The sequence below is a fragment of the Sinocyclocheilus anshuiensis genome, unplaced genomic scaffold (assembly GCF_001515605.1).
Source record: "Sinocyclocheilus anshuiensis isolate Anshui unplaced genomic scaffold, SAMN03320099.WGS_v1.1 scaffold222, whole genome shotgun sequence".
Taxonomy (NCBI): Eukaryota; Metazoa; Chordata; class Actinopteri; order Cypriniformes; family Cyprinidae; genus Sinocyclocheilus; species Sinocyclocheilus anshuiensis.
In genome coordinates, this window is record NW_015542408.1 from 3174985 (window position 1) to 3201562 (window position 26578).

The following is a 26578-nucleotide window of genomic DNA, read 5'->3' on the forward strand; positions in this document are numbered from 1 at the left end:
AAACAGAAGTGAAACAAGTAGTAGGAAAGAGGAGAAATAAAAAGCGATACTTATGTCCCTTGCCGGTGTCCCTGCTCGGGTATGTATGCATATATATAATAATAGTATAGTATAATATGCTACATACTATTATTATTATTGTTGTTCATATTTCATTCAGAATTTGTCTGCAAACCACCTAACATTCTCTGGGGGATGAAACGGGGCCGAACCCCTTCAGATCTAATGCTATATTTATAAGGAAGGTTCCTCTCAAGAGTCCCCAGTGCTATGATCTATATGTGAGGCAGCGGTGAGCGGCAGCGGCCTCTAGTGGTCAGACGCAGCACTGTCTGTCGTTCTCCCGGTGGGCCGGAATGAAGCGTGACTCCGCGCGCTGTAATAGGAAGTTCCCCTCCAAAACTTTTAGGAAACAGTCCTGTCCGACCTGCACCAAATGAACGCCGACACTATAATTCTAATTATGGTAAGTCCGACAACGGTCCATCTTTCAATGACCACTCCTATCGATGTCTCACTGCATAAATATTCATGCTTTCACTGAATGACTAATGAAGTTGAAGAAAATAAAAGCAGCGTTTGTGTTTTGACGCCGCGTCAGACGGTGTGTCAGTCTAGGAGGAATTTAGGCAGCATGCTAAAGACGCTAGTTTACTTCTTTGACCAGTTACGGCTTGTTTTAAAATGGGAACACATTAGAGCTGTTTGAAACATTCCAGCTTCAGGCAAGTGTTACTTTGTTACACGTATACTCGTGCGCCGCTGTTTGGTTGGATTTAAGGGCTGTGTCTCAACACTCAGTGAGCTGCCTGCCTAGACAACAGTTTTGGGCACTTGTTTTGGTATAACTTTACAAAAGAGTACTGCGTGTACAGTGGGGGTAATACTGTGGTACGTTGATGTATGACATGGAAATCATTTTGTCTGGATCTATTAAGTCATTATATATCCTACTGAGACAAGGAAAAAAAGTGTAGTCTCATTTTTTACTTTATTTATTTATTGATTTATTTAGTATTTTGGGTTTAAAAATTCTTAAATTTTGACATTTGACATTTTATTTTTACTTTTTAACCCAGAAAAAAAGAACAGATTATGGCTGTAGGGTGATATTAATGTCAAAATAAATTTAACAAAACATTTTACTTGATTATTGATTATATACAAAACACTTTACTTGGTTATTGCATGGATGATAGTATATTTTCTATTAAAATTGACTGAATAGTCAGTTGTTATTGTGTGTGTGTGTATTAAATATTATTAAATTAAAATATAAATAGTATAATTTGCAAAGAAGGATCCTTACACCTTTATGATGGTGTTAAAGTTATTGTCATCATCATTATTATTATTATATTGAGTTTTTAATGAAATTACACATTGAAAAATGGTACAAATGTTTAAAAAAATCAGACATATAAACATATAATCATTGACCCATATAAACTTAACATAACTAAATGATTATCATGCATTAATATATCATGGAGTTTTCAAAGAACACCTTGACATAAACATGATGCATATAAAAACAAAATCATACATTTAAAAACAACCATGGTGCCATGTCCTATGTAGATGGGGAACTCACTAGGTTTTGAGACACAGCCATTGTCTCCTCATGTGGATCATGTTGCATGCGTGTGCATGGAATGTGCAAGCTGAGATGGAGTATATAGTGTCCAGTCAGAAAACATCGGCTTACTACACACACTAACACATACATGAATATCAGAAGCATGGCACGGGATGTTCAGTGTGCACTTCAGAGGGCAAAACACAAAATATCAACTTTGGAGACTGAGCTGTCTATAAAGTGAGTATGATGGGATCTCAGTTATTAATCAGTTACATTGATGTACATAATGGGACATAATAATCTGTGAGGTTGCAAAAATGTATCGATTTAGTTTAGTGTATATATTGTGCATTCAGCAAGGTGTTTGTAAAGTATGAAATGTTATTTGACAGAAATTGGATGCCACACATTGTTAATGTCAATCGATAGCCATCGTCTTGTCTTCTAGACCACAGACAAATGTGTAACTTTTAGCCTTGTCAGGAAGACAGCAGAAAGGTGTTTTATTTGTTTGCTTGTATGTTTTTTTTTTTTTTTTTCAAATCTAAAATGTTTAGGTAGTTGTAAGAAAGTCTTGGTTAAAGAAAACAGTGGTACAGAAATATAACCCTAAAAAGCACTTGGACATTTAAGTCACAGTTCAAATTGACTGAATGACATTTTATTAGATATAAAATATCAAAACAAGTGGAGTTTTTGGTGCATTCACATTCTCCTGGAAAGTTCATATTAACTTGTGAAGTCGTAATTACGACTTACTTTCAAATGACTTTGGTTGGCGTTTGATAGCGATGTAGCTTTGAAATTCAACAAGATTTTTTTAATTCTTCATCTACAAAATGATTAATAAAGAATGCAAATTAGGTGTGTTTTCCTTTGTTTTTATCCAATTTATGAAGGTGCGGTAAACTGAACTATGTATTGTAGTTGCACAATGGTATTTTGTACATGCAACTTAGATTTTTCCCATTTTTGATAAAACAAATTACATTTATTTGAACAAATTTACCATTAATACAGATGCTGTGTGTGAGATATGATCTTTCCGAAATGACTTGAAGCTAGGGTGACCATACGTGCCATTTTCCCAGGACGCGTCCTGGGAAAATGGCACATATGGTCACCCTACTTGAAGCACCATTATCCCCTCAAGTTCCCACAGGTGTCCTAGCAGAGGAACCACAGGTGTATTTCATTACATAAACTGCATGCTTGTGCTAGCTTTCATTAAAATAAATACCCCTTGGTTTGAGATTTTGTAATGACATTGACATTTAGTCATTAAGTTTGACTTAAGTGGCATTTTTACATTTGTAAGCTTAAAGAAATATTTTAAATCTGTTTAAAATTTTTAAATGACAAATGTTTAAAAAGCAAGTGCAATGTTTAACGCTGTTTTACTTACATCAGCAATATTAAACCTCTGTTTTGTTCTCTGTTTTGGTCTAATCCACTCCAACCTGTGGTTTTCAAGTAATCTTTCTTTAAGCCCCAAATTTGAGGGTCTGTCATTGAGAAAATATGATAGACAGTAAATTTGTTGAAATGTATCATTTTTTTTTTGTTTACAATACATGCATTAAATTGCATGTGCAAAATACAATAGTACTGCAGTTGCGATAGAATATATGATTACATTTACAGTGACTTCATAAATTTAATAAAAACAACAGATTTGCATAATTTATTCATCATTTTGTAGAAGCTGAGTTTAAAAGTCTTGCTTTTTTTGTAGAAAAGGTACATCGCCATCTTGCTTCGATGAAAATGACTTGAATGCATCTGATGTTGTAATTATGACTTCCCAACTTGTAAATACGAACTTCCTGAACAGACTTTCCAATGCTGCAATTCACAGGGTCCCTGCGCACTGAGCAGGGTATATATAGAAGTTCACGCATGTCTGCAGGGATAAAAGTTTTGATGATGATGGCGCTGGCCGATAGGTTCTAACTCAGTGTGATGTAATCACATCATTATTCACATGGCGCAGCTGATTGGTTTCTTTTCACATCAGCACCCAATGTGCTTGCTGCTCAACATTCAAATACTTGGCTAGTGCTTGCTGTAGCAATTGAAGCGCGCTTCAGAAGCCGTCCACCTTCCCCAGCTCCACCTGTATAGATCTGCTACGGGGTAATGTCATGTATGTTATATATGGGGGTTATTTCATATATGTTATGTGCAGCAGCAGTATTTCTTACATGCTCACAGCAGCATGTCTGTGGATGTATTGGCAGTAGCAAGTCTCAGTACTTGCTCTGCCGCAGCAGCGTAGCAGATCTATTCCTCCAAGACCAAACACATTAACATAACCATAGTATATTACCATGCCGATCTCTCTGAAAGTTATCATGACAGAAATATAAATAACCACTTTCACATATATAAATGCATTTAAATACTCCTCACTTGCATAAATTAAAGGAAATCGTAGGTTTTAAATTAGGCTTATTTTATTTGTCATTGTGTGAGTTTTGATTGCACATAGGGCTGTTTTCATCACAGTCCTGGTTGGCAGGGTCTGCCAGGTATTTTTTACCGATTTCCAGCTCATCTGCATGCTAAGAAAAATTCAAACCCATACTATTATGTGGTTACTATATCACACCCGTGTGCTTTGGAGTAATATGGAATATCCCAGTCATAGGAACCCATTCATTATGTATGTAGCAGCTACTTTGATATTTTTGCAGAAAGGAAAGTAATGGTAGGGCTGGTCATACACACACTCAGCTTTTGATATGTGAGCCCTGAGCTCATGAGGAAATTGCAGAAGACATTAGTCTAAATCACACTGAGAGCACCCACTCAACACACTGAGCTCAAACACTAGCATTGAAGAATAACAGCAATAAGTTACTGATATGTATCCTCTGTTGATTTTAAGGGAAAGCTTCTCAGAGAGTGAAGAAGATGCATGGATGCACAAACAGGAACTGAAGGATTCACTGGTTGATATGTACAAAGGTTAGTATGAAGAGAATGCTGTCCTTTGTATTTGACAGAGGGGTTATTGTTTTTGTTTTTTGCTTTATTTGTTATTGATAAAGTAACGTTTTGTTTTTGGTAATGTACAGTATTCACACTTTTGGAGAAAATTGCATTCTTAAATATTGGCACTAGAGGGCATCCTTATCCTGTCATATATTCAGGAGCAGTGTCTTCAGCGCTTAGTGCTGTGGCATTACTTCATTGTTTTAAACTTAAAGACTGTAATTAGTATTTATTGGCTTTTGAAAACAGTCAGATATCAGAGGGTTCAAAGAATGTATTTGGAAACCTATAAAGGTTTATTAAAGCCTGCATATTACAGGCAGTACTCTTACTAAAAGTCCTGTGGTATAAGAGGTGAAAAACATGACACCAAATATTCATGTACCATGGTATTTGCAAAGTGGAATATGGTATTAGCATATAGTACCCTGTCTGAAGAACCTTTTGTTTTTTTGTTGTTGAGTCCTGTTGGTCTTAAACTATATTTCTTTAGCATCCATATGAATATCCACATAACTTTGTACAATGTTCTATATACTATACATTATTGCTCAACATTTTTGGGACGTTTTAGTAAGATTATTTTTTATTAAGTAATACTTTTTTTTGGCATATATGCATGAAATTGATCAAAAGTAACAGGAAATGCATTTATAATGTTAAAAAAGATTTCTGTTTTAAATAATGCTGTTCTTTACATCTTTCTGTTTATCAAAGAATACCGGGGAAAAAAATAATGTTGCAAAAATAATCAGCAAAACGTTGATAATAATAATAATAATAATAGGAACTGTGTAATATTAGAATGATTTCTGAAAGATCATGCGACACTGAAGACTGGAGTAATGATGCTGAAAATTCAGCTTTGCATCGCAAGAATAAATTACTCTTTAAAATATATTACAACAGAAAAGTAATTTTAAGTTGTAATAATATTTTGTAGTGTTACTGTGGCTACTGTATTTTTGATCAAATAAATGCATCCTTGGTGAATATAAGATACGTCAAAAACATTAAAAAATCTTACTGACCCCAAACGTTTGAACAATAGTGTGTGTGTATTTACTGTATATATAGAAGGAAATTGTATACTTTTTCCGTATATAATAATTGTAACAGTGGTTCATTTGTTGTGAAGTGTCATTGCTGCCTCTTTATGCTTTGCATTGGCACTGTCTAGTCTCCATCTGTATGATCTAGTCTATGTATATAAGTTGGAGAGCTTCACCGATCCTCATATGAGCTTCAGTCACTCGCTGTCAAACAGCAACGTGCATTGTAAAGGCCACCGATGAGGTTCGATCCTTCATAGCATGACCTCTGCGTTGCGTGTGTTTGTTTTTTTCGGAGTTAATGCCAGGTTAGCTGTTTCTCTGATGTGCTGACACATCCTGCAGTAGAAGAGCCCAACCCAAAGCGTTACATCCTAGTGATGGGTGGAGGCCAAGACCTGGAACAGGATCTACTTAGCATGTATCCTGATATCTTAGACGCCAAGCGTGTGTGTAAGTGCGCCTCTGGGTATATGGCTGCATGCCTGATTTTTATGGGTTTGTGTGTTTTTGGTGCACAGACATTGTGTCTGCCACTCACGCGTACAACTTATGTTTTACAATCATTAATATTATCTGTAGGGTTTTTTTTGTGTGAAGTTTTGCATTGCAGTCACCTGTATTAAAGCCATCTCCTTCCTTTTCGGTGGCAGATAAGCATGAAGCATTGATCCCACCCAATTCTCTCTTTAATCAGCTTGAATGTTTATTTAGTTTAAGGCTATTATTCTTTACCACAGATTAAAAGTGTGCAGCTATCGGGATCCAAGTGGCAGTTAGCCGACATCAACATAACAATGTGCATGTTCCTCTAAAACGACAAGCACATTGCTGATTCAATTCTGAGAGTGAGGTGTTTTGAACATGTATATAAGGATTGATTAGCAATATCAGCACTGTTACAGCACATTTGTGAGTGTTGTATTGCTATAAGAGAGCCGTTCTGTAAACAAAAAATTAATATCGGGACACAGTGCAGTAAATTTTTTTGTTTGTTTGTTTATTTTTGCTCTGCCAATGAAAGTATGTTGTAAATCATAGAACTTTAATTGCATTTAGTGAACACAGACAATTGGATTAATACAAACAGGAAAGTAATTTCAATACTGTTTGAATAAATACGTGTCAATCAAATTAGTGAACCAGAATTGTTTTATAATTGTCATTAAATAGGATATTGGTTTGTAAAACTGATGCTTCTCTAGAAGGACTAATCAGATTCAGTTATTAAACTTTTGAATATGCAGTGCAATCAAAAATAATTATTATTCGTTTGTGGAAGTATCATAACATTTCTTTGATAAGTTAAAATTGATATAATTTCATTCAATTAGCTGTTATGTAGCAGTCTTCACATGCTTTTTGTTAATTGTATTTTCCTTTATCATAGTTTAAAATGTTTTAAACTGGCTCAATTTTTTTTTTCACTTTGTACATTAATTGGATATGTGAGATGATTATAGTAAGAGTTAGCTTATATATATCTGGCATTAGATATTTTTTTAGCCTATATTTATTTGGCATTAGACATTTTTAGATTTTTCTTTTATGTCTATGCCAGCCTGGACAATAAAAAAAAAAACTTTGGTGCTGCTTTGTCAAATCCACAACAGCTTTGGTTTGTTTGTTTGTTTATTTATTGTGAATTTTGAGTATATAGTGTGCAAAACAAGTGGACAATTAACAAAAAAAAATCTACCAACAGCATTGGATTATTGGATTTAATTGGTATTTTTTGTGTGAATTTTGACTATATAATGTGCAAAATAAGTATTTGCATTTCAGCAATTGTATGCATTTTAGCCTATTTGCCATGATTATAGTGTAAAATACAGCTATATAGCAACATTTTATCAGTTATCAACCACTGTTCTCTTTAAATGTCAATATCGTCCATTGAATATCCCATATTGGTAGTTACTACACTTTCCAATTGTTTTTCAAAGTGGCACAGAACAGCCAAATAAGGGTGACCGCACATCTTTGAACCCAAATCGAATTTCACGCCTGTGAGACTGCGTTTCTCTTGCGTCTGTTTCCCTGCTGATTTTATGTGTCTGACGTGGTTTGGGATAAGCAGACTGCTGTAGGCTGGGTCGTGTTATTACAACTGAGACGGTGGATTGTTTTCTTGCATGGGTAAACTGTCCTTTTGCAGTCCAAATTCAAAGCACACACACCAAGTCCATCATAACAAACACGCTAAGTTTCCTATGGAGCTGAATTGGCCTTTCTGACAAGAGCAGAAATAGGGCTACAGTCTCAACAAGTTTTGTTCTTAGCAGGTGGATCGACCTTTGACATAACCCGTCACACCCCCCTCCCCCTGTGTGGGCCGTCCGGTCAGGAAACGTGAACAAACTGTTTGGTCCCATCAGCTCAGCTCCTCTTACGGCAATAAGGTGTGGTCCTGCTCGGCTTTTCCGACAGCCACCCACCCTGATATCACGTCTCACTCACTCTCTGCCGTGCTTGGCTTCACGGAGAGCAGGAGGCGCGTTGGCGACCCTTTCGGCTTCCTTGTGGGTCCCATTGAAGTTCAAAATCCCTAGAATGGAGTGCCGTGTGGCCGTGTGGGAGTTGTCTGCTCCCTAAGTGGGTGGTCCGCCAGTGACAGAGGGATTCCTCAGGGCTCTGTCCTCCTCTTTTGTGTCTCTGTGTTGGTTTAAGGAATAGACCTAGGATGGGCACTGCTTAACTGTGGAAGCCTGGTTACTGTGATCTGAAACCAAACAAACCTAGCAGAAAGGCCAGCGCACTCACAAACATACAAAGACTCGAGCTATAAAACCCAACGAGAGGTTGGCATCTCTTGAAAGGATCTCAAAATGAAGATTTTTTTTTTGAAGTTGAAAATGAAGTTTGGGTCAACCTTATGAAAACATTTTCAGGTCATATTTTTCTTCAAAAGATAAAATAAGATATTATATTTTGCATGAAGGTGAATTGTCCATTAGAATTTTCTTGCATTATGACATTCCCAGATTCTCTCTAATGTATGTAACCTGGATTGTTTCATTGTTTTATTTATTTATTTATTGTTGGTCATTCACATTATTCTCGATGTTTCTCTTTACATGCTCATTTATTATGGCAGGAAATGATGCTTTGAAAGAAATGCTTTTATTTAAATCAGCATTTTTTATATTATTATTATTATATCATATAATTTATATTAGAACATTTATTATAATATTATATTTATAATATTCTAATTTATGCTGATTTAAGTAAATATAATGTTTTATAACAAACAAATGCTTACAATAACAAATGCTTGACACTTTAAATATATATAATTTTTATTTTGCATGACCATAATGACAGTAATGAAAATGTCACAATGCAAAAATAAATAGATAAATAAAATAATATTAATAATGGTCATAAAACAGGTTTCATGGTCTTTACACTTAACATTTTTTATTTGGTCATCATTCTTAAATAATATTAAAAAAATTGTGGGCGGGGGGGGGCAGATTTAGTGAGATTCATCAATTTGTGTGTATTTGTTTTTTGTGATTTTATACAGTCTCTTGAAGATTTTATCTGTCTTGCATAAGTCAAAACAGTTTAAACTCTTATAGAAACTATTGAAATCATTATAAAAAATAGCTTAAGTTTAGTTTTGTGTTTTACTTTTGTGTTTTGCTAACTAAGAATCCAGATATGAAGATTGTCAGGCTTATTTTAAATGATATACTGTTTGCAACCCAATAAGTAAAGTGGCCCCTAACTCTAAGCCTTGTAATTCCCTTGAGTTTTTTTTTTTTTTTTTTTTTTTTTGAAATTAGCAAATTCGGTTCAAAACAGCCTCACAGGAGCTCTGATACATAAATTCTTAAGAGCTGTACTGTTTCGGACTGACACTCATATGATGCTAACACTCCTACCACCCAGTTGCGAGCAGGATTCCAGACGACCTAGTGATGGCCCATGAAACAGAGAGGAAAACAAACAAGGCTTACTTTGCTGTGAACCACAGATGCTTGGGAACTGTTTGAACAGGGAGCAATTTAAACGGTCACTCCTGTGGCCTGTGTTCAAACATCAAGTGGTAATGAGGACGGAGTGCCTGGTCCTGTTGCCCTGGCCTCCCCTCAGCTTTTCAACACATTCATGCTCCCAACAACGGCTGGCCGAACAATGACGGGCCACTTTCACAGAGTGGCATTTTTACTGCTTTTTTACGCACTTGTATTTCGGGAACGTTTAGACAGACCTGCGACAACCAGAAATACTGGGCGTAGATGGTTGGCACTTGAGTTGGAGAATTTATTAAGAGAGCGGGAACAGAGTATTGAAAAGCTTTGGCCTGTCATTAAAATTAAAATAAATAAAAAATTTGCTTTGTCCATGTATCCACCTTATTTTGCAATGCAGAAAGTAAGCTATTTTCTTTGAATATGTAAGACTTCTAATTCATTAGCCGCTACAGGTAAATATCTAGAAGAATAACAGTGTAGTAAACTATATTTGCGCTACAAACCAATGTATTTATGATTATAATAGTAAATTAAAATAATATAACAAATACCAGTTTGGAATATCAAGCAGCATAGCAGACAGTTTTTGTTCAAAATACAAATAGCTGCATCCACTCTTATGTAAAAATAATGTGGATATGCTCTCACAAATTTCTGCAGAATTCTGAGACCCGTCATTCACATAATTGTACATTTCTTGCATTTTTATCTGTTAAATATTTTTACTAATTTGGTAATGTTTTCATCTACTAATAAAGGTCCATTCACACCAAGAGCGATAGTTATAATGATAACTGTATTAGTGTCAACATTATTTATTTTTATTTTATTTATTTTAAAATGTTTTTTTCAGATAACATTATTTTTAATGATGATTCTCTTTACGTTAATAAATAATGAAAAATGCCTTTTAAAGTATTTTTTTATTTATTTCAATCTACAATTGTTATATAACAAATACTATGATGTAAAAATGGTTTACGGTTTAAAGAAATACATATCTTTATTTTGCATGACAGTGATGAGAATTGGAGGGGATTTTGGTTGGTAATTCACATTATTCTCAATGATAATGTTTGTATTAGCATCCACACCATCACACGATAACGTTCTTCTTATTATAAGCGAAGGCTGCAATTATGTCTTCTGTTGCTTTAAATGCTTGAGCTCATTGAAGTAGGATGGATTCTGATCGGCTGCCGTTGTTTTTATCGTTCATCAGCTGGAGAAAAAAAAATTGCAATATTGTTCCTCTGTCCTTTTACTATATCTTTATCGTTATCATTGTTGTTATTGTCCTTGGTGTGAACGGGCCTTAAAGGGGTGCTATTATGCTTTTTCACTTTTTCAACTTTAGTTAGTCTGTAATGTTGCTGTTTGAGCATAAAAAAAGATCTGCAAAGTTACAAAGTTCAAAGTCCACTTCAAAAGGAGATCACTTTTCAAAAACTACAACGAACGACTCGGAAATAAGCGGACTACAACGCTTATTTTCCGGGATTTGTGATATCACAAATACCGACGAATGGGACGAGACCTGGTTGAGCTGCACTAGAGAAGGCAACGAGTGTTATTATCACTATGTCGGAGACACGCTAGCTTTCCCAAGGCAGATGAACTTAGAGTGGTTACAATCATCCGGGTTTAAATTGCGCTCAAATTGATTTGATTTTGACGCAATATTTACACTGAAGCTCGCAGGCGGCTATGGTAAGGGGCATGACATTTCCCGGCCAGGTGCCAAGTGCTGCCAATCACAACACACACTGGCCCAGCTAACCAATCACAGCACATTTCGTATTTCAGAAGGCGGGCCTTCATTTGATACAGGAACTATTTGAGCCATTCATGCCAGACTGGGGAGAGAGGTGTTGTAATAATGTAAAATATGTGAAAAATAATGTGTTTTTCGAACAACCTAGTATGAGAGCCTGTTCTAGTACACCCCTAAAACAAAATCAAGACTTTGTAAAAGAGCATAATAGGACCCCTTTAAGAGTATAAAGCTCTGAGTAAATTTCCCTCACAATCAGCTCAGAAAAGGTCAGAAATACAGAGTTCATGTTGGCCTAGCTGTGGGTTAGTGAAGCATAGTCCTCTTGTGCTAAGTTCTTAATAACTTGTTCGTTCTTTAGAGAAGAGCATCATTGGCGTAGATTTGATCTAAGCACATGTACGTGAGCATGTATTCGGAGGAGACAGTCATGTGATTCCTCTATTGTACATCTGCTGCTCTGTAAATATTTGCAGTGATGTACATCCCTGAACACACAATACCTCCCACAAGCCTCTCCGCATGTGTCCCATAGTGGCACCCACGTCGCCCAAGTGCTTGCCATATCCGAATATCACACATTTATATCACCTTTGTTTGTTCCCCAATGTTCTCCAGTTGGAAAAGAACCCTGGAATGTCCTGGAGTGTTTTCTCACTTCAGTGTCCCATTGTTTAAAGCCGGTTTGTTTGAAGGACAGGTCGAAACCGTGAGCATCACTCATTCTTGAGGGTGAAAAAAAGAGAAAAGCTGTGTTTGGATTTGATGCTTCTGCATTACCAAAAGTTCAGCTTTGCAGTTCGTGTTGGAGAAAGGATTTCCTGAACAAAGGAAGATGTGTTTGTTGAGGATCCTCGCACCACTAGCTATGTGTGTGTTTTAGCGCCGGGCGCTGAGGTGACATGCACAGCAATCACGCCGGATTTTGTAGCCCTTTCAGTGTTGCTTTTAAAAAGCAGGGTTAAATTTTGACTTAATATGAAAGTTTTTCCATTGATGGACATTTAGGGAAATTATGGGAGTATTTGTGTTGTCGTTAGAAGGATCAAAGTGGTTTGTTGCCATTTGTCTCCTCCTTACAAAAAATGACCATGGCAAATGTAGTTTCCACCTAAACAGCAAGTCGCTACAGCTTTTTTTTCCAGCTGTTAAACTGTGATGAATTAATGAGATCTTTTGCAAACAATCTAAGGAGCTTTTACTGTGTCTAATAATAGCCGATATTGTTTTTAAATGGACAGTGACTACATTTTGAAGGTTTACATTTCTGTTAGTATGTCTATAAGCCAAGCAGATATGATTGATTGGGCAGTATGATAACATAAGAGAGGCCAAATATTGTCGTATCACTAGCTCATATTACTATATATTACTATAATTACTATAGTATTTTGTGGGAGACTAGTTAAAGGAATAGTTAACCCAAAAATGAAAATTCTGTCATCATTTAATCACCCTCAAGTTGTTCCAAACCTCAATGATTGATTGATTCATTGATTGATCTATGCTGAACATGAAAGAAGATATTTTGAAAAATGTGGGTAACCAAACAGTTGCTATTTTTTTTCATACTATGGAAGTCAGTGGGGAACAGCAACTGTCTGGTTACCTACATTCTTCAAAATATCGTCTTTATTTTATTTATTATTTTAATTTTTGCTGACTATCACTGTAAAATGCATTGATTGTAAAAGAAATTAAATACTGTGTCTTCACTTCAGCATCTTTTTGAATAAAAAAAAAAAAGTCAATAAATATAAAAATATCACTAGTTAACAATAAATGCAGGTATGGCCAATATATAGATATTGTGTTGCATAATGTGCAAAAAATACAGGAAAAAACAACATATAGTAGGTTAATAAATTTTTTGTATTTATTAAGCCAATGCTATTAATCAAAGCTGCCTTATTCATTTCTAAGAAGAAAGTAACAAATGTTCAAAGGTATTGCCAATATATAGATAATGTGTTGCATAATGTGCAAAAAATGCAAAAAACTAAAAAAAAAAAAAAAACTTTTTCACATGTATTTATTTAGCCAATGCTATTTTTTAGAGCAACCTTATTCATTCTAAGGAGACAGTACAAATGTACAAAGACAAGCAGTCACATCGGTTCATTATTATTAGAGAATGGCTGTACAGAGATAATGAGTCGAAACTTGCACAGCTTTCGGTAGAAGCGACATGGAGTCGAGAAGGCGAAACACTTGGCCGGAATGTCTTTCATAAGACAGCTGACCTTGAGTTGACTCCTTCCCTGAGCCCCACCTCTCCTGTTTGGCGTCTCTTCGACGAGTAATAAAAGTCTCACGGCTGGTGACGCCACCTTGCACTAGTTTCACAATCTTTCTTGCCACAATAAGGCTTTGTTTTCCTTATGTTTTTGTGCCGGTGTTAAAATGCTTTTAATCTCGTACGTGGAAAGGAATGCGGTTGAAGTGTTTTGTTTGATCAGCGCATGAGCAAAGGTGGCGACAAATAAAATGATTATTTTTATCATGACCTAGAACTTAGGACCTAGAACGCCTCTGCAGGAAAGTAAATGGATCAGGATTGTCTTCTCTACATCTTTGTATATTTAAAAAAAGTTAGACATTGATTAAAACGTTAATTAAGTTGCCTTTTTTTGTGCTCCAGAACTGTGAGTGTGTAACAGTGTTAGGAATATGAGCGAAATCTTCCTTTGCCCACATATCGACTGCATTAAGCTCATCCTTAAATAACTCTGTTCTCCCTCCCAAATGTTAGCCGATGCAAATCTCAGCTTAGTCCATATTTACACAGCCAATTTTGAGGTTACATTCAGCAGATGAATTATCCAATCGCTGAAATATTCACTCTTGACATCGAATTGCAGAATTTAAATAAAATGTGCTGTTTGTCTAAGTGCTTACAAATACAGACCTTTTAAAATGAATTTTTTGGGAATAACTGGGACAACCTGACTTTGTCAGCAAATCAAGCTGTCAAAAGTGGCAACATTTGCTCCAGGTGGATTGAAAAATAATTTTCTGCATAATATAAGAGAGGCGTTAAACTAATGTTTAAGAGAAGTATTGGTACAAATATGTCATTTGAGTGTAGTGAACTATGAGTGTAGTGAACTTTTTTTATTTTGAAATTTAGGAATAAATTAAGAGATTATTGATGGTAGACGTGCAAGAGAGCGTTTAATACAAAAACAGCATTATGGGTGAGTGAGGTTGGAGGTCAAGGGTCATTTCTTGAATATAAAGTGTGAAATTAAATTTGTATTGTTTTCAGATTTGATATGAATAATACAACTCTGATTTCCCAACATGATTTATAGCAATAATGCTGTATTCACCATTACAAAGCACAGAATTATAGGATGAAAAACTGTCTTGCTATAGATGTAGATATTACATATCAATAAAATATGTAATATGCTTTATGCATAGGAGTCATGTGACTTAATCAGATTATCTGTGCAATGTTTTCTGACCTTGGTTTAGTTGATAATTTATCTGTATTAGTCTGACTGTGTAAAGTTGCCATTTTTTAAAGTGTATTTTATGCAGTGATTGCGTTATTATTTGCTGTGTGTGAAGTAGGGCTGCACGATTAATCGCATGCGATATTTAACGCGCATCTTGTCAGAAAGCCGGTTCTGTAATCAGCGGTAAATCTCCATCACCTGCGGGCTTTCACATTGAGCAGCATTAAGCGCGTTAAATATCGCATGCGATTAATCGTGCAGCCCTAGTGTGAAGCATTTATATTTGGCTTGAATCATATCACTATTGTCATAACTGATAATTGACAGGATCAAACACACAATACAGAGCATTCAGGGTTTATCCTATTGCACATCTTGGGGGGCATTTTGCCTGCTTTTATTCACTCAAAGCAGACCTGTTTAAAGGCAGTTGTGGGGTGGGGGAAGCACTTTCTTTACTCCTAGCGTGGCTCACGCTTCTCTCGCACCCAAATTAGCTGGATATGGGGAAATTGAGGCACTCATCCTAGTAGATTTGGAGGGTCATTTCTCCTCCCCCGTTAATGCAGGAGGATCAGTGAATCGCGGCCTGATAGACGCCACAGAGGATGGATCTATCAGAGAGATCTGAGATGCTAGTGCTAGCTCATTTCCCACAGGCTCAATTCAATTATCACTGCGCCTGCTCTGAGAATGAGCTTTACGCCCGTAAGACGCGCCGTCCTGCTTCACAGATCCCACTCTCCCTGCTAGACGTCTCTATCATCTAAGAAACATAAGGCCTACCTGGATAATTCTCAAGTAATGCGAGGAATTATGCTTTCACATCAGAAGGTCTCAATTTTAGACCTTCAATAAAGTGACATTGATGGTCCTGGAGGTTTTCTATTATTCTATTTTGATTAGCTACTTTTTTAACTAGCCACCTGGTAAAAGATTGTTTGGAGAGAACAATTTTACGTAACTATTATATGCACATCGCAAGTAAAATTAGGATGGCTTAACAAAGTCTCAAACTTGATTTAGAGCTCCTTCTAAAATGTTGTTTTTGTCTCTGAAGATGATGATGCAATTGAATACAAGTAAACTTTCCAAGTAGGACACGATCATTTTGATTTATAGTCTATTTGAGTGGGTTTGTTTGCTGAAGATCCAAAAAGCTCTAAACCCCCTCAAGGTTTATCTTTCGTCAGGATTGGTTAATCATCTACTTGATCCAATCAATATTTTTAGTTAGGAGTTCCACAAGTTGAGAATTGTTTATGCTTTTTTTCTTTTTTCTTTTGGCATTTCAGCTAAATATGAAATCAGGGTTGGTGTTGGTCTTTATTAGTGCCACATATGTTGAAGAGCCTCACTTTGATCTCAGCATTCATTTGAAGAATCATTAACTTTAATTTTTACTGTCTGAATTATAAATACTCTCTTATAGATGGTGTAGTATCTTGGTCTAGATTTGAAGACTGACACCCCGTAAATAAATCTTAAATAATATTAATAAATAGCAAGTTATTATATTAATTTAGTTTTATTATTAATTTATGATGTTTATCTGAGACCACATTGAGTTTATGTCAGCTCAAGTGGAACATGCCTAATAATACGACATTGTCAAAATATGTAAATTTTTCAGTTCAACTTTTCACTCACATTCTTATGCTGTTTCGTGCTAAAAATATAATTAGTAAAATAATTAATTAATTAATTAATTATTAATTTAAATAATTAATAATTAATTTAATTTATGTAAAATATTTATTAATTGCATTTGATAAATAATTGATTTAATTTTTGTATTTATTAGAATAGAATATTTTATCATAATAGAATCATTTTCAGTAGCGCTCTCTGACTTTATATAGTTTGCTTTTAATGTTTAACTTTTGCAGCTTTTTAAAGTCAAGTTGTTGTTTTGTCTTCATTCCTGTTCCTTCAGTTGCAGTTATTTTTGAGTCAGAAACAGTTTTCACTTATCGGCATTAACAGATGGAAAAAGGAAACAAATACCAGCCCTCCAGTGAGATAGAATCAGCTCACAGCACATGTAACTGATTGACAAAAACAGTTTCTATTGTTAATATCTGTCAGCGAGTCAATAAAATCTTTTGATCCAGGAAAAGTCAAGATCATTCAAAGCTTCACGACAGCCCGTGACAATCAAATTACATGGTGGGGTGCACCCAGGTGCTTGTGCACACCTCCCCATATAAAAGAGCCTGTTTATCCATATCAAATCAATTCATGTCTGCCTTTTTCCTTCGGAGGCACAAGCATGCTGTACAATTAAACCTGCTTTAAGACTCTCTCCACATTAATGTCCGTATCAAAATTCATAAAGATTCGGTAAGACGAGAATCCTGAGCTCGTAGATTCACGGGGATTTCGCATGAAGCCCGTTTAATCAGGATAACACTGTTATTAATATTCATAAAGTCAGCTGGAATACAAATGACAGCCTGAAGAATCTGGAAACTTTTTGCGGAGAAAATGCATTAAATGCAGCTTAAAAAATTAATGGAATTTAGTTTATATTAGAGGGAAACGCCAAACCCCCCTCATCGAGCGATTGAAATTAGGCTTAGACATTTATTTTTGAAGAATTCCATCTTTGACAGACATCAAAGGCATTTTCAATGAATGCGACGCATGAATGGTCATTTAAAAGGATTTAAAGACATTACACTGCAATAATTGTACATGAATAATAAGTAGCCCACCGAGGCAATTAGCTTAAAGTCTACAAGACAGGAAAATGAAGATCACTGAGCGACAGCAAAGGACAAATTGAAATGAGAAAAGTTTGAAGGAAGGATAAAGTGGCTTTAAGTGGCAAATGCTGTTTTGTAAGATTTGAGCCGTCTTTTACAGTTGATGCGGGCTTCTAACCTATTAATGTTCCGTTATTTACTCACGTTTTATCCCTGTGAACGAATATGGATGAAATCTTCTACATTATCTGAAGGAAATGATAGTAAAATCTGAAAAGCTTCTTCTTTTGTGTCTTCTTCACATGATATGTTTTTAAATTGCTCTAACAGGCTTTCACATTTTCACATTGTAATTAACACAATATAGTAAAATAAGAAAAGAATATTATATACATATGTATATGTATGCATATATGTATCTTTTTACATATAAAATCAAATTGCAAGAATATATATATATATATATGTTTTTATGTAGGCTAACTGTTTTCAAACAGGTTTCCCAAAAACTCTTTCTGTCTGCCATTGGCCGGCCAAACAGATAGTCCCGCCCTAAGCTCACACCATTGGTTGAGACAGTGCTACTGTATGCCTTAATATTTCTATTTTTTGGGCAACTTATGAATATCTTACAGTTTCTGGATATGAAGCTGGAATAAAACAAAGTATTTTAACATTCAAAAAATTCACACACTTTAATTCAATTAGTGGCCTTTAACTGCAATTTTGGTACTTTTAACAGTTTAACTATAAGGTTTGTGATTTATGTAATTATTTGAGCATTTAATTCAGAGGAATAAACTACGATTAAACTATGATTTGATTTGAATCGGCTCCTCAACTAGCCGTGGAGCCACTGTGTATACACAATGACTGGTTATTGGCTTCATTGTAACATGTTACACTCTGCAAGCTTTGGCGTGAATGTAGTTTTCGTCACTGCCCTGCGAGCACCAAGGCTAATAGTTCATTAATCTATCATGAAACTCCTGCAGATTATGTAGAAAATGTAGATGCGATGCTAATTCACCATCTGGAGCTGGAGCCGCAAAGAAACCGGCCTCCTATTGCACTCAGCACAAACTTTCATTAAGCCAGAACGAGCTCTTCCCTGTTTTTCAATATCGGATTATTGGATAGTATCAGTTTCATTAAGTTTCTTGGGGGTGATTCTCTCAGGAAATGGTGTCAATCAATGAATCGTCCCAAATTTATTTGGTAAAGCGCTCTTTTCTGGGAACTGTTTAACATGTCTCTTCGAAAATTATGTGAACATCATAAGGTCAGGTTTGTATGCTTTGCGTTGTTTTTTTCCCCCTTTCTATCTTTTCCAAAGCTGCTTTCTCTTGTTAGTGTTAACGGATTACCAGGCGTCTTAGCCGTACCTACTATCTTTAAAGTCTTTCTTCATCCTCGTCCTCCTCTCTTTCTCTGTGAAAGTGCGGTGTGCGGGGCCAGCTCCCGCTCAGAGTCTATCACTGAGATTAATGGAGCCCTGTGGTGTTTGGCACAAAAAGCCAGTTGTCCATTCACGCCTGACTGTGTCTGAGCTGAATAGCGTGTGAGCGGTGTGAGCTGTGTGTGCTGGCTTACAGCGCGGGGATAACGTTCCACTGGCATCTGCCCCAGGGGTCACCCCCACCCGCCTCGCACACAACCTCCCAAGAGCACTCACTTTTTGTGTCTTCTTGGCTCTCTTCTGCCAACTTTCTCTCATGGTGTCCGCCGTCCCCTCTATCGTTTTCATGACCTTTGTTTCCTTTTCCCAAGAACCTGATCATTGTTTGTCCTGTGGTTTTTACATATACCATCTTCAAGGATGCTGGGAATTTAAAATAGGGTTTTTCACTCTTAAAAATAAAAGTTGCTAGCGATGCCATAGAATGCCATTTTGGGTTTCAATTTAGGTTGACTTTTAGTGAACAGTTCTTAAAAACATGTTTTTTTTTTTTCCTTTTTAGTGAAAACACTCTGTTCTACAAAACACATGTTCTACACTCTTTTAGCTTTGTGGTCATTTATGTGCTTTGGTAGTGTGCTTCTAAAAGTTGATCCAATTAACAAATTAGCAGTTAAAAAAAACTACACCGTTCAAAAGATGTTTTTGAAAAAAAATTCTTAAGCTCACAAACACTGCATTTGTTAAATATACAGTAAAACAGTATTGTAAAAAATAATTGTTCAATTTAAAATAAGTGTTTTCTTTTTTATTATATTTTAAAATGTAATTTATTTTCTGAACAGTTATATTTATGGAAACATTTTTTCTTTTTTGAATAGAAGGTTCAGAAGAACATCATTTATTGAAATGGAAATCTATTTTAACATAAATGTTTTTATAGTCACTTTTCATCAATTTAATGCATCCACTAATTTCTTCCAAACACAAATATTTCTGACCCCAGCACAGGAAATAAAATGTGTCAATTCAATGATTTTGTAAGTTTTTAGTAGACGATGAGCAGTTCAGGACAGAAAATTGATAATGCTTAAGCGATTCGTGAAGCACAAATTCTTTAAATCTAGGAGAGCTTTGGAAATTTTAAGTCATTTTTACAATTAGAAATGCTGTATGAATTAATAAAATACCAAGTGTTCAGGGACAGTTTTTTAGGCTCTAAATTATTGCTTTGGCTAGAAATTGCTCTTTGTAAGTACAAATCCTTAATGTTGAAAATCCTAGTGGTGTGGGAAGTGGGAATCCTTTAGAAGACATTTGTGACCTATTAAGGTTTTTCTAACCTAAGTGGTTCCCAAAAAAATAACCGACCAGGAAACACGAGGGAAACATTCTGTGTTTGCCAGGTTCAGTCCAACCCTTTCTTGAAGACGTTCCGCGTTCATTTGGTTTGTAAATGTGACACCGCAGAGCACCTACAGTTGACAGAACTGAAATGGCAAGTGTTTACGTTTGTAAGCCCCCGGTGTGTGTGTTGTGTTAAGAAGTTCTTGTCTCAGAAGCTCCACCACTAGAGGGAAGCCCTCCACCACGGCTCCTACCGTCAGCAATCAACAGGCTCTGCCGTCTGAATGTCAGCGTTCCTGCTAATTGCCTCCTGTCTGTTTGTTGCTTGCTTATGAATTAGCTTCCGTTAAATTATCCACCATTATTTAATTACACCTGAGTAGATGACACTTTAATTGTTGCTTCCTGACTAGGATCTGATATGGCTTGAGCTGTATTAAATGGCTGTTTACTTTTCTGATAGCTAAAAGCATTAAAACGATTGCATGGTGGGATTACGCTTTGTTAATTGCCCGCGTTCATTAGTCCTCCATAAACTGTGAGGTAAAGCACTGGTACACAGTGGATGAGATAAAGACAAAGTCTTAAAGCATAATTTCACACGGCAAATGAAAAGCCGCCTGTCTTGTTTTGCTGCCTCTACTCCAGAGGTTATTAAAGATTGCTCTCCACCAAGCACCCCGAGATCATATTGACAGGCTGTAATTAATACTAACCTTTCTAAGTCTAATGGAAAAGGAGTGAGCTAGAGCCTGTGATGAAAAGCATTTTTTTTTTCGCAGTGAAATTAATCATATCCCTTCTATATATTTCCAGCTAATCCTAAAGTCAATGAAGAACTGAAACAAAGGCTGCCGTCCCCTGTAAAGCACCATTGTTCAGAGACCACACCACAACTTGGGTAAAGATGCCTTCCTCGGCTCATTTTACACTGTTTGTCAATGGCTTTCTTCCAGGTGTTACAATTAAGAACGATTTTTTAATATGTGCGAAATGTTTATCAGTGTACATTGCAGGCGATGATTACACGCTGTAGTTATATCTTTGCAGAGATGTGTTTTCTTAATCCAAAACGGTGTTACAATGTTTAAAAATCAGCTGCTTATCTTTAGTGCGATGCAAATGTAATTTGGTTACAGGTGAAATGTTTGTGCAGAAAATGCATGCAATGAAAAATGTTATGTTAATTATTTTAAAGCACTATTGAATTGGCTTAGTTTATGATTTAAACTTGTAGTTAAGTTATTATTTATGACAAAGGAATGCAATGCATTTGCTTTATACTTTTTAAACTAGAATTCTGTGGGTTTTTTGGAAGTATGCATTTTTATACTTAAATGATGAATTAGTTCAGTTTGCAATGTGTTTAAAGTACATTTTGGCTATATTTTCACATTTATAGTGTTTGTATATTACTACTCAAGTTGTATTTTTATTTACTCTTGATACTGATAGTTGTGTTTGCTTTGCAAAAGAATACAACTTGTAAAAAGAGTTAACTCTGTCCTCTTAGGGTCAGAACTCTTGAAGGTCTTTGATATTTGGTTCATGTCCTCGCTTTACTCAGCGCTTTGAAACAAAACATGCAGGTCCTTCAAAGCAGTGGCATTGATGTACAGTTTGTCAATATCCTGTACCTGTCTTCACCTGAGTGTGTCAGACAAAGTGCATTGCTGTTAGAGATATCGAAGGGGACGAGCAAAAAGCATATTCATACATTTCGCATATTTTTTTTCCAGATCCTCTTTAGGAGAAACTACTTCAGCTACATCCCAATGTCAGAGTTTATCAAAAGCCCTGGAGGAGAAACTCACAGGAGGTAATAAATTATACATGATAATTGCTATCAAATCACAACAAAAAATAGAAATTGTATTAAAAAGATAATTGTGTTATTTTAGTTATATAAGGCTCTTGCCTCATTTGTTTACTATTTATGCTGCAACCATTTCCTCCTGCATTTTTGCCAGAATGAGTCTGTTTTTATGAATAAAGAGTTGTTTTACAGGCTTCCCGGTGTCTAAATGCTCAATATAGTATATTAACAGTTATTTACATGTATTTATTTATTTATTCGTTTATCTACATAAACATTTATTTACATTATTCAATAATGCCGGCCTGCTGCGTAATAACTTTACCTAGGCCATAATGCTGTAGAAGAGCCACTATTTAGATAGACTGGTTGGAATGACAATGAGAGATAAACAGAGTATTTACCGACCCTTCACCAGACGCTCCTGATATGCAAATTTATTCTGCCTCGCTGCTCAAATATACATTTGGGCTGTTGGTGAAACACTTCAATCTTTTTGCAAGCGGTTAATCAGCCTGTGTTTGATTATTAGTGACAGACATTAGTAAGATGGCTCAAAACCATTGTTAGAATCAATGGAGGAAATGGTCATGTCTGGTAATTTTTTGCCCCATTTATTACATAAAATGTCTTTTCATGGTGATAAATGATAAATCATTTAGATTTGAATTAAGAATACTTTTTAAATGGCAATTACTTTCCTGATTTTGAATTGAGGCAGCAAACAGGATGTAGAATTCAAATAGCACAATTCAAACTGTTTTTAAATCAATGTTTGATTTTCAATTTTTTATTTATTTTAATATTCTGCTTAATAATTGATATTATATTTAATGATTTTTACATTTATTTATATTTTTTAATGTAGTTCGATATTTAATACATATAATATTATTATGTTTTATGGACCACTGTGGAAAAAGACTTAATTTCTCAAAATGCTCTAATTAAAAGTCTTTAAAATGGAGCCAAAAAGCTTATAAAATGGAAACTTCAAATTGAACATCCAAGTTATCTTTCCTTGCCAGTTTTGTTGTTGTGGTGGACTAATGTAGGTCAACTGTTGTATAACTCTGTTGAGTTTCGTTGAATTACAATTCAGTAAATTACTTTTCCTGTCATTCAATCCAATATCATGTGGTTTGCAGCCAATTCAATTAAAATTCACACTCATCAATTGAAAGGGAGCCAATTCTTCATTTCTGAATTTGCTTTTAATGTTGAGTGCTTTTTCACTTGGTTCCCATAGGAAATGGGCCTTTACTTTGCACGCTTAGATTAAAAGCCACGTTCACCCCATTTGTGAGGGAAATGGCACTTTAAACACACATTCTCAGGGGCAGTTACCTTTGTGAGAGACACCCGGAGAGGGAGATAAAATTAAAGAAGTAACCCAGGTTAGGGAACAATGTATCCAAAAGTCGCATATTTGCAGTGTGACAAAGGGCTTCTATAAAGTGTGTTTGGCGTTATTATTCATGGTTTGAATTTGGTGTTTGCACGGTTGAGTCTTACGGGGAATACTAATAACTGTCTCCAGCAATCCTGAGAGCAGAGCCCTAGCAACAAAGCCATGAGGCAGACCTCCCTGATCTCGACTTCAAAACCTGACCTTTCGCTAAATAATTGTGGCGGCTAAGCTGGAGCTTTTTGGACATCGTTGTCGCAAGACTCGAGCATCACAACGCATTTATTAACGCAGAATGATTCCCCATCTTTTTTGATGCTTTTGATTTAAGCACCGTGTGTTTGAGTTTTGCTCAATTTGAATTGCATTGATGTTGAACTGATTTATGTATATTTTATAATCGCAGGACAGCCAGGCGGCTTTTTTTGTGAAGCACTTGACCCTGTGCATGCACTTAGCGCTACTATCTGTTTAATTTGCTTGTAGATGTTAAAGCTGAAGTGTGTCATTTTTTTATAGGTTGATTCCACTGAAATGTGTAAACATTGTGGCTTTGTGGCATTATCAAAACATTGCTCTGTTTGTTGAGCATCCCGACCAGCCCCACCCAGCAACACTCAACCAATAGCGTGAATTTGAGCGAGGGACTATCTGTTTGGCAGGCCAATGGAAGATGAATTCAGGAAACCTGTTTGAAAGACATAATTTTTTAACTACAAATGATGCATTTTAGCTTTAAAAATAGTTTGAACACCCTCTGCTTCTCACAATTTCAACCTTCGTTGTATCTTTCAAGTCTCTATCTTCACTAGTTTTGTCATCACAAATTTGCACTCGTTTAAATATCTCTGATTCAAGGGATCCGTCACACTTTGGGTTTGATCACAAACGATCCGGGTTACATCCAGCTTTCCCCGAGGAGCAAAGCACGTTTTCAGAAAGGCTGCCAGAGAGACAGGCCTCTGTGTTTGCCTCTCCGCCTGCATCTCTGGCCCTGAGCGCTACAGAAACATTGACAGAGGACCTCGTTTTCCCCCTCCTGCCAGTCACTCGGCACGGATCGCCACATTCCCTCATGAAAGACGGCCAGACCTACTTTCCTTTTCAGAGAGCTGATGCAAACCAACCAACAGAGCTGCCTTTCAAACCGTCAGACTGTAATCTCCCAGCAGAAGAATGGAAGTCTTATATGTTATGGTTGCAACGTCTTTCTTGTGGGTTTTCCTTTTCATTTAGCTCCTACAGCTTTTTCTGGATGCTAAAATACTTTTTTTTTAATATGCAGTCAGCTTTAGGTTGATGTCACTGAATAGTCTAAACAGTGTGGTGCTTTTGAAACATGCTCTATTTGTTTGAACATTCCAACACTGACTCAACCAATAGCATTGGATTTGGGTGGGATCATCTGTTTAGCAGACCAAGGAAAACCTGTTTGAAAACAGTAACTATTTTTTCACTAGCTTGTAATTGTGGAGATAAAAGAATTAAAATTTGGAAAGAATTGTTCAGCCAAAAATAATTTCTGCAAACCTTTGTTTTTCTTTCTTTCTTATGCTCTTTTCCTTATAATGAATGTCAGTAGTGACCAGAGTCTGATCCAAAAATGACTAAAAGCTCCATAAAATCTTAATATCACGTCATTTTATGAGTAAAAGGCTGAATTTTAAGTCGTTTTTCAGTGATAATCTTTCCTTAGCTGCAATTCTCGCATGTTTACATCAAATATGGCAGTTAAAAAAAATCTCATACCAGATTTGAAGTAAATAACCCCAAATATCTTTTGTTCTCAAGTGTCTCATAACCAGTATGCCTAATTTATATATGCACATATTTGAATTACATAAATGAGATTTGAGAGCAGACATTTAATTTCACTTTGTTCTTCACATAAAGCCATGGTATAATAATAGTAATAATCAGAGGCAATCAAATTGTCTACAACAAATAAACAAAAAGTTGATTTAGGGTCAAGAGATGAAAATACATTTTATATAATATTATATTAAAAATAGATTAAATTCTTTACATTTCAATGCAAAAAAAAAAAACGTTAGAAATGAAAAATATGTTTGACATTTTCCCCTTCTCCTGTGATGTTGCATGTCAGGTCAAATCAGTGGTCAACACAGGCCAACTTTGGTTTAGACATCATTTGGTAATAGTAATACAGTGTAATTTTTGTCATTTTTGGAGCATACCAGCACCTGGTGGTACTATATGGCTCTTACTTATTCTTACTCTATTTTTTGGCACAGTATCTAAGACCCCCAGGCCCAAAGAAGGTTTGACGCTCAGACTCCCTCCACCCCCACCCGTGCCAGGCCCAGTTGTAGCTGAAGTGAGAATCATGGAGGAGGAGAGACGGTCTCCACAGAGACCCGCAGCACAGCAGGAGCCGGATATTAACGAGACAGGCAGCAGTCCGGTCCACAAACCTCGCGTCAGCAGGCCAGGGTCTGCCGCGCTCAGGTCAGGAGAACAGAGAGACTTACTTACACTGAGTAATCAAAATCCAATCATTATTAGGGCTGAAAAGTTAATTCTAATTTTAGTTTGCAGCTTTTTTAGCCTCAGCCTTTTTGTTTTTACTTTTATTTTGGTTACACTTTATTTTAAAGGGTGTCCTTGTTACAGTATAATTATACATTTAAGTACTGAGTAATATTAAATAACTACATGTACTTACTATATGGTTAGGTTTAGGATTAGGGTTTGGCTTAGGGTTACTTGCATGTAATTATGCATAATTTATTGTTATTATAATAGTAAGTGCATGTAACGTGTAACAAGAACACCTTAAAATAAAGTGTTACCTTACTTTTATTTTTCCCATTGACTTGAAACAATTATCCTATGTTCAAAATAGAATACTACCATACTGCATACTGTGTACTATTTAAAAAAATAATATGGAAATCAGTACGTAACTATTAAGCAATGATAGTGCTTCATTGTTGTCATGAATAATGTTGTCAAATAATTAATTATAACAAATAAATGATGTGTGTATGTATGTATATATATATATATATATATATATATTCA

The 26578-nt window shown here is 35.8% G+C and overlaps 1 protein-coding gene across 1 annotated transcript in view; it reads left to right on the top strand.

Moving 5' to 3' along the window:
- Positions 1–333: 333 nt before the first annotated feature.
- The window catches only part of mipol1 (mirror-image polydactyly 1), a 79621-nt gene continuing 53376 nt past the window's right edge, over positions 334–26578 (top strand). Inside the window, exons 1-5 of the mRNA XM_016492477.1 lie at positions 334–466; positions 4473–4552; positions 21126–21210; positions 22049–22128; positions 25789–26002. Of these exons, the coding sequence (XP_016347963.1) occupies positions 4507–4552; positions 21126–21210; positions 22049–22128; positions 25789–26002 (425 nt within the window). The 5' untranslated portion in view covers positions 334–466; positions 4473–4506. The remainder of the gene's footprint in view (positions 467–4472; positions 4553–21125; positions 21211–22048; positions 22129–25788; positions 26003–26578) is intronic.